We start from the raw sequence: 8,369 nt of genomic DNA, 5'->3' as shown, positions 1-8,369 counted from the left end.
TGGGAGCCGCACTTCTCATCTCAACAAACCATTAGCCCCAGTTTGTGAAGCTGAAGCTGAGCGCTTCCTCTGACCATGCACATGAAAAAAAGCTTTGGTCTCTGCGTGATTTCTGAAAAGCTATTTCACTTGTTGCAGATGAAATGGCAGCAAAGAAATGAGAGGTCCTAAAGGAACTGGGATGTGTGTTAATAGTAATCTTTTCGTTTGATATCAGCAAATCCATTCTGCAAAATGTACTTTTAAATTTTATGAAAGTCTTTTGACTGACTTGCATTGTAGTGAACACCTAAGTTGAAGTCATTCTGAATATCATTTATATTGTGGTGAAACCACATCACCTGAAAAGAAAATACAACCGTAAATAATTCATTGTCTGGACTGAATCTGAACCTGCTGGATTTTACACTGCATGTTGTGCTCAGTTTAGCCCATAAAGGAAACGTTCTAAGCATATTTAGGTTTAGGCTGTTTTAATGGCGGCCACATACAATATTAATAACAATGCAAGAAAACAAGAGTTTAGATAAAAGTGCGTTATACAGTTCATAACCATCTGTTATAAACATTAGATATAGTTGCATATTATAGACATTTATGTACAAACATCCAATATGATTTCTTTGGTACTTGTCTTTTTATAAGGACGTTTATCTTTTAAAATGATAAATGATTCCAGTTGAGCTTCAGATCAAACTCACCGTCTGTTCTGATACCAGAACTTTTAAAGCAATGTGCTAAATGAATAATAACATTTTCCTTACAACAGTCACTGACATATTAAAGCTGAGAATATTTATCTACTTCAGATATTCAGCAATAAAACGGCAATAACATCAGTATAATGAAAACAACTCAGTAAACTGGAGTATTTTTAAACTCATTTAACTCCATCGTGTAGACCAAGTCCATAGTTACTAATGTGAACATTAAAACAAACTGTTTTTGGTGGGTCTTACATGAGGATCAGTGTGTTTCCTCAGGTTTTATTCTTTTAAATGCTCCTCTGATACAATCCACTGTTCATTTAGTACAGTAACTGTCTTACTCTTAATATTACACAAAGTGTGAACTTCCCCAGAAAAATAGAAAAGAAGGCGAATTAATTCACAAACAAAAGATGCTTAATTCACCACCTACACTCAAAGCAACATGTTCAGAGCCACACGGCAGGTAGAGTAAAGCTACGGTCAGGTTGTCAGGTCACCCTCGTCCTAGCGCGAGGCCTCATCAGCTGCAGCCTCTCCTGGTGGGAACATCAGTTTCCTGAGGATGGGTGCATAGAAGGGGCCAAAGACAGTTCGGTTGAAGTGGACGATTCGCCCAAAGGCCGTCCTCAGCTCAAGCAGCTCAGCACTCACATGCCTGAGGGAAGCAGGCACTTCTGGACTGCTCTCAGCGGGGCTGCCCTGCAGCGTGGCCTGGAGGAAGGCCTGTACCCGTTCTCCTGCATTTGATCGAGAGAGAGGAAAGGACGTCAGCAAACATTCAAGTCAAGCATCCATGTTGAGAGAACGCGACCAAAGGTTAAACGTTAATCGCTGAGTGGACACTGGACTTCATGCAAACTGTCTGTGCCTCTTTGGTCTTCTTGTGGCACTGCTACATTTACATCTGATGATCTAATCGGCTTTAATAATCTTCTGGAGGCTGCGTGTGTTGCTCTTTCTGCCACGCTTTTCCCTTGAATCATCTTTCAATGATTGTAGTTCAGTGCAGCACTTTGCCAACACGCAGCCTTTACAGCAATGACCTTCTTTGGCGGATGCTAGTGGACGCTGCGATGACAGCCGTTGAGTCAGCAGCCTTCATGATGGTGGCTGTGCACTGAACAAGGCAGAAATCTACGGTGTATTTAGTAATGCGTCCAATCTCTGCATCACAGCTTGTGTTAATTGTTAAGCAGTGAATGTTAGTTGCTATTCAAATGTAGCTTCTCACAAACTAAAATATTCTGCAGCCGCTTTAACATATTTCCAGTACCGTTGAAATATATGTAATGCCCTAATAGTGAATGAGAATAGACCAAATTACAGAAATGAAAACATAACAAAAATGCGGCCTTTCACCCATTTGAGCTTCAGTTAATCATGAAATCATCTGACCGATGACGGTGCGGACGGGGTGGTTACGCCTCCACAGCTCAGAAATGTGTCCTCTCAGCAGGTCCTCGCTCTCCGGAGGCAGCAGAGCTCCTCTGTGATCACGCAGCGCTTCATTCACCTGCTGCAGCACTTTCTCCCCGAGCCCCAGCAGCGCCTCCTTCAGGTCAGCCTCTCTGTGTGCCAGAAAGCAGCGTTACACTAATTACCAGCGGGCTTCATTAGATGTGTAATAGGGAACGGGTCATTTATAAGCAGTGCTGAGCAGAATCCTGGGACTCGTGGAAGTCGATAAATAATCATCTTTAATAAAGTCTAATTCTCTCAGAAGGGGTCTGAATTTAAAATTACATTTTAATAAAGGCTGTTAAGGGGAAATTAGAGCATGAACAGGCCTTTAATCATAAACTACTGTTCCATATGTATCCACTAATCATGACAGGGCTTCTCTTGAACAGAAAGAATGAGGTTAGCAGGATCCGTTCTGACAAGCTAAATACCTCCTGTCACGGCCATTGGTTGGCTTCTCATACAATACCTGTTCCCCATGACAGCCAGTACATGCATCACCACATCCTCCTCTTACCTGGTGTGACTGCCCTCCAGCAGGGCAGTGACGGACTGCCTGAGTTTACCTACAAACCCCTGCAGGGAGAAAACCATGCCCCCACACTGAGCGTCGCTCAGGAGCAGCACTGAAACCTCCAGGACCAGCAGCTGGAGCCGCTGAGCCAGGGCGTCCAGACGGGCTCGGTCCATCAGCGCAGTCTGCGTGTGGAAGTCAGCATCAGGGTCAAATAGTTACTCACAGGGAACTGTCAGCGTTAATATCCAACATTCAGCGTCTGTTCTAGTACAAACACAACTAGACTAAACTGACTGCAACATCCTGTGCTCAGTTCTATGAAAACATTATCTTGTAGTGTTAAAGAACAGCCAGATCAATATCTGAGCAACTGAGAATAATGAGAACAAAATGTCTGATGTGGATGAAGGTGAACCTGAGTTTCTCTCATCTGACTGTGGGTGCATCTGGCAAGAAATGCAGCGAGCCACTGTTGTGCAATACTCTGAGCTCTAATGTGTTGTCACATTGCTTGAACATGCAGCTGAGCGATGCGAAGTGAATATTCCCTCATGATCAATAAAATATCACTCGAATGAAAGGGGTGGGATGATGTCATTTTGCAGGCTGAGGCTGACCTCAGGATATTTCTGGTGCTGCGGGTCCCACTGCAGCAGACACATGTAGGCTCGGTTGAGGACAGCGGTGGCGCTGAGAGGACTTTGGCTGTGAGGACCGGGTGAATCAGGCTGAGCTGTGACGGCTGACGCCTCTTCTGACGCTGCTGCCTGAAGCCAAGTGGTGGTATTATCTAGAGAAGCTGACAGAAAATGGGGAAATGTGTGTAAGGAAAGTGTCCACATTAAAGCCGTAGCAAACATTATAACCTAAAAGACTCACCAGGTGATTTACACACAATAGTGATTGATTGATTGATTGATTGATTGATTGATTGATTGATTGATTGATTGATTGGCAAGAGAAATTTGTTTTCAGAACCACTTGATTGACTAAAATAAATTACAAAAACACATTGCTCCACATTTAGTATATAAAGATAAAATGGCTGTGTGAGCACCAGCAGCCTTTGCCAGTGACTCTGATTAGCCTGCTGCTTTTGGACAGAGGAATGTCTGACTCAGAACAGCCAGAGCTCCCTGATTGGCTGGCAGCACCTCACCTCTCGTCTATGAGAGCCTGGGTGTTAAGGGTCAAGATAACTATAATAAGCTGTGGAAATAAGTCCTGAAGCCAAAGTTACCTTCACCATCTATCACCCGCTAATAGCTTGTAGGTCTAAGCTGCCTCCTCACCGGGATCCTTGTTCAGAATCTGCTGGAACTTGGTCCTCTCGTACTGCACGGCCTGCTGCAGGAGGTGAGGCCGCAGAGTCTGGATGGTGAAGTTAACCATGTCTGTCTTCATCAGCCCCAACACACGAAGGATCTCCCTTGGAGAGATGATGTTTGAGTCAAACAGTCAAGCGGCACTGTGATGTTTGTATGAACTTGACCCCTCACCTCAGGAGCTCCACAGGGTGCCGGAGCTCCCTCAGTGCTCTGACATCAGGGTCACGCACAGGAGCACATAGCGACGCCATGGTGTTGATGATGTATTCTGCCAGTCTGTGAAGGTCCAGGGCTCCGTGAGCCGCCTGCTGTTGGATCAGCTCTGTGTCCAGAACCTCGTCCAGCTGAGATCTCAGTCTGATGTGACCGGGCATCAGCAGGGACTGAAGTATCTAATAGGAGAAAGACACAGTCCTCAGAGTCTTACGTACTAATGATATTTTCGTATTTAAAAATCTGCAATCACATAAAAAACACGAGCATCCATGGCCTCTGTTAATGACTGTAACACTTGACTGACGTACCGTTTTGACCTCCTGCAGCAGAATGACAGCGTGGTCATAGTTTGGAGGATCACTGTTCAGCTGCTCCTGAAGCCCGTCCCAAAACGCCCGGTGAACGATCTGTGTCACCCTGCTCTGCAGGCTGCAGAAGGGAAAGGGTTAAACTCAGCAGACACTAAACTGTCACAAAGTAAAAGGGCAGCCAGTGTTGCTTTAATTGTGTAACTGTGATGGCGCCTCCTTTCTTGCCTGTCTGACGAAGGGCTCCTGGGTTTGAGGCAGAACTCTCTGTTCACCACTATCTCGTGCGCGAGGCTCAGGTTGGAGACACAATTTTCCAGCTCCATGAGACTGGATAATGAGGCAGTGGGTGGGCTCCCTGACACCAGACAGGACACATACACACACCCACAGATAATTAAAACTGTCACATGTGATAATATTTCAATTACTAACGGCCCCTGAACGTGCCGGAAAACAATAACTGCTATAATAAAGCTGGGTACCTGTAGGAGAGTGGAGCTCTTCCAGACAGGGAGGGTCAGCAGGGAACTCATCGGCCCCTTCATCTCTTTGATTGGGCATTTCAGCAGCAGTCTGGATGTTTAAATCACACAGCTTGGTGAAACTGCCAAATGGAAGCATCTCAGCCACTACTTTAATTATTTAATTACAGTGCTACTACTAAATGCCCAACATTGCACCTTATCTGAGTACCACTAAATACCTCATAATGCAAAAATATTAATATGAATATTTAAAAATTATGTTTAATACATAAAGATCTATAATCTCCCTTAGTACTAGGACTAGCAGGTATTAGTAATAGTCCCGTGTATAAATAATAATATTATCACGGTTACAGTGGATAAGTCTAAAATACGGAGAAAACGGAACTGGGTATAAAGACGCATTTTAGTGATTTACCTAAACATTTTGTGTAAAGTCCGATGATTGATTACAGTAGAAATGTAATTTGTTAATCGTTGTCACGTTTGTGGGGAAAAAAACTGTTTACATTGCGTTTCCGGTGCGCAAATGTTCCGATGAGACATTTTTTATAATCGAAAATCATTCCGAAAATTATAAAAATGTTAATCGATCATGAAATGACTGAAGTCAACGTTACTAACATGAAGCTCTATTCTACTTGTTACTATACATGAATGAAGTAACGCCAACAGTTTACGTTACTGTGTACTACTATACATTAGTACATTTACTAAAGGTATGATAATTTTATGAATGAGCAAATAAAGTAAGTAGAGTCAGTTATTCAGAACTAATTACAGAATGTGTACGAAGAAAATCTAAAAGGTCACAGTGGTTTGAAGGGAAACTTACCTGGAGCTGTTTATAGTTTGATGAGGTATTTATTCTGAACAGGCTGAAAAGTCAGCACGAGTTTAAAATCCTCCTACTCAGGTAACGTAACGTGACGTCACACGCAGCAATAACGTCAACGGTCAGGTTTAAGCCGGGCTAAACCATTGTCAGCTAGCTACGAGGTCGGTCAAAACAAAGACAGGCTAATGTACGAATTCAGCGGTTTAATGCGTGTTTAACAGACGTGTGCTTTTACTATTATAATAAAAAAAATCTTGAGTCGTGTATTTATCAATGAAGCAATATAAAATTATTGACGACTACTACGAATGGCGCTGTCCGCTGTTAAATCAAAACAATGGGCGTGTCCCCACTGTACGACTCCGCCTGTACGTCACACGTCATCGTGTTTGAACCAAACTCGACATACCTGCTCCTTTTTCACGCATGCGTGGCTCAGGCTAAACAACACAGAAGCAGCTGGTACGTTTGAAAATAGTTCACAGCTGTTACACAACAACAGCTGGAAATGTCCTGGGCAACGAGAAGGTACCACGCATTACAACACAATACAGCACAGTACAGCTGTGTTATATGCCACACATCCAAAGCCCAGAGGTGTTAGATAATATAACCACGAGGAATTAGTCAGGTGAAAACAGAAAATGACAATCCTCATAGCAAATTGTTAAACACCACTATAGGATTTTACTGGCCTTTGTTTAAAATCGATCCGGAGATGTTGCATTTTCTAATGTTTGAAAACCATGGGCCACCTTTGGGTGGGTGGGGGTGTGTGGCACCTTCACTTCATTCTAAGCTAAAAGGCTGTAAACCATCAATTTCATTTATTTTGTATGCATTTTATTAAATTTTAGCGTTTTATGAGATTTGAACTGCATGACGGCAATTTGTTTCTGTATTCTTTTGTGCCTTCGTTTTTGAATGATCTCATGCTAATTTATATTGTTTCCATACCTTTAATAACTTCTCATATCCATCAATCATATATGCTGCTATCCAGTCAAGGATAGAGGCCAGTCAAGCTAGAGGTTGCTTGTGAAGAAACCCCATCACTTGTTCACACCTTCGACTTGTGGTGGAGCTAAAACCATCCAGTCATTAAAATAAAGCTTTTCAACACAGACACATAAAAAAATTACTAGACTGTAAACTGTACTGGAAATTATTTATAATTGAAAAATGTTGTGTAACAAATTGTTTTCTTAAATACAAGCATTTAACAAAGCATCATCTAAAAAGGTTTACCTTTAGTCACAGCCACAAATCACAAATAGATATATTTTCCTTAGAAAATAAAAAACAACTCCCAGGCCATTATGTATTTGCATATTTCAAAATATTGAACACCATTACATTTCTGTTTTAAGATAACTTAAACATGACTTTAGTTTTTTCTCACTTAAGCTGCTATGTACAGGTACATATAAACGTGTTTAAACTGCTGCAGAAATGCTGCTCTCACTTTAGCCATCTCATAAGAGTAAAGCAAAAGCAAACAGTAAGTGCTAAAAGCAGGATACTCCAATTGTTCCTCTGATAATGTAGTGTCCTCCTATGAAACAAACAATGAATCAAAGTCACATTTCAATGAAAGAATCGCTTTGAAGAAGCAGGAAAAAAATGTGTACAATTTAAGTCTGCAGCAGAAATCTGGCGAGTTCCTCATGAAAGGGAAATCAATGTCACAAAGAAGCTGCTTTAAAGGTTTTCTGTATTCAAGAGCTGTGAGAGACTCATTGTGGGAAAGAGGCAGAAGAGCTTCTGCTGAATAAAAATGAGCAAATTGATGAAAGCAAACTTCGGTTCCCAGACACACAGACACATCTCTTCCATTCACACGCTAACAAGACTGCACAAACGTCTCTAATAATATAATAATAATAACCTCAGACTTCACTCGTGTTTGTCTCAATGCCTCCATTCAGCCGACTGTGTCGCAGTATGACCCAACCCAGACACCACTGAAACCGTGGAGCTGTTTGTTCTGAGAGCCTTACTTTCATCATCACATTTTCTCTGAATATTTGTTTTATGTCAAACTTCATTTACACCTGCTGTTATGGTAAAATGTTTGTTCACACCATGCAGTGTTGGAGGAGCGCCAACATTCCTGTACCATCTCTGTCTGTAGCTTTGAGAAAGTCTGAAGATTTCCAGTCAAAAACAATACTGTACGAATGGCACTCACACTTGGCTAAGATCTGCTCGCAAGGTGACCAGGTGGAAATGGTATCTGCAATGTGGTCTGCAGTGATTTACACCCTATTCATCTGGATGAGAAATGACTCTTGAGGTGACAGCAGTATAAATTGGCAGCTCTGCAACATCAATCTCCTTGCGTTGTCAAATACGCCCTCATTTAATATGATAATCCACATAGGGTAGAATTATCAGTGCGGCTTCTGATTTAATTTTAATCTCCTGCCTACGTTGCTGATTAACTGCTGTGAGTGCATGAAAACAGGCCATCAGCTCCTAGCACACACCGTGTACTTGACCA

General features: G+C 42.2%; 2 protein-coding genes across 5 annotated transcripts in view; both read right to left on the bottom strand.

Moving 5' to 3' along the window:
- Nucleotides 1-456: 456 nt before the first annotated feature.
- Nucleotides 457-6,233, bottom strand: LOC114855303 (T-complex protein 11-like protein 2). 3 transcript variants are annotated; one of them, XM_029150404.3, is made up of 11 exons: nucleotides 5,864-6,233; nucleotides 5,026-5,116; nucleotides 4,769-4,898; nucleotides 4,541-4,661; nucleotides 4,188-4,408; nucleotides 3,981-4,117; nucleotides 3,306-3,487; nucleotides 2,689-2,870; nucleotides 2,106-2,278; nucleotides 1,362-1,447; nucleotides 457-1,266 (listed from the first exon to the last, which is right to left on the bottom strand). In XM_029150404.3, the coding sequence occupies exons 2-11, from the start codon at nucleotides 5,102-5,104 to the stop codon at nucleotides 1,231-1,233; spliced, it is 1,347 nt and encodes a 448-aa protein (XP_029006237.1). In that variant the 5' UTR covers nucleotides 5,105-5,116; nucleotides 5,864-6,233; the 3' UTR covers nucleotides 457-1,230. The 3 variants fall into 3 exon arrangements, with proteins under 3 accessions (XP_029006237.1, XP_029006236.1, XP_029006235.1); XM_029150403.3 differs by having other exon boundaries at nucleotides 457-1,447; nucleotides 5,026-5,147; nucleotides 5,864-6,230; XM_029150402.3 differs by having other exon boundaries at nucleotides 457-1,447; nucleotides 5,864-6,229.
- A 787-nt stretch (nucleotides 6,234-7,020) lies between these two features.
- The window catches only part of phc2b (polyhomeotic homolog 2b (Drosophila)), a 22,771-nt gene continuing 21,422 nt past the window's right edge, over nucleotides 7,021-8,369 (bottom strand). For both annotated transcript variants that reach the window (XM_029150320.3, XM_055508865.1), the window contains exon 16: nucleotides 7,021-7,421. The gene's annotated coding sequence lies outside the window, so the exon portion shown is untranslated. The remainder of the gene's footprint in view (nucleotides 7,422-8,369) is intronic.

This window comes from Betta splendens, chromosome 5 (genome assembly GCF_900634795.4).
Source record: "Betta splendens chromosome 5, fBetSpl5.4, whole genome shotgun sequence".
Classification (NCBI taxonomy): domain Eukaryota; kingdom Metazoa; phylum Chordata; class Actinopteri; order Anabantiformes; family Osphronemidae; genus Betta; species Betta splendens.
This window is presented reverse-complemented; position numbering and strand designations above follow the sequence as displayed.

Coding starts and splice junctions, on each gene's coding strand:
- LOC114855303 (XM_029150403.3), bottom strand. CDS start 5,104: ATGCCCAATCAAAGAGATGAAGGGGCCGATGAGTTCCCTGCTGACCCT. Junction 4,899..5,025: donor AGAGCTCCACTCTCCTACAG/GTACCCAGCTTT, acceptor GTCTGGTGTCAG/GGAGCCCACCCACTGCCTCA. Junction 4,118..4,187: donor CACCCTGTGGAGCTCCTGAG/GTGAGGGGTCAA, acceptor CATCTCTCCAAG/GGAGATCCTTCGTGTGTTGG.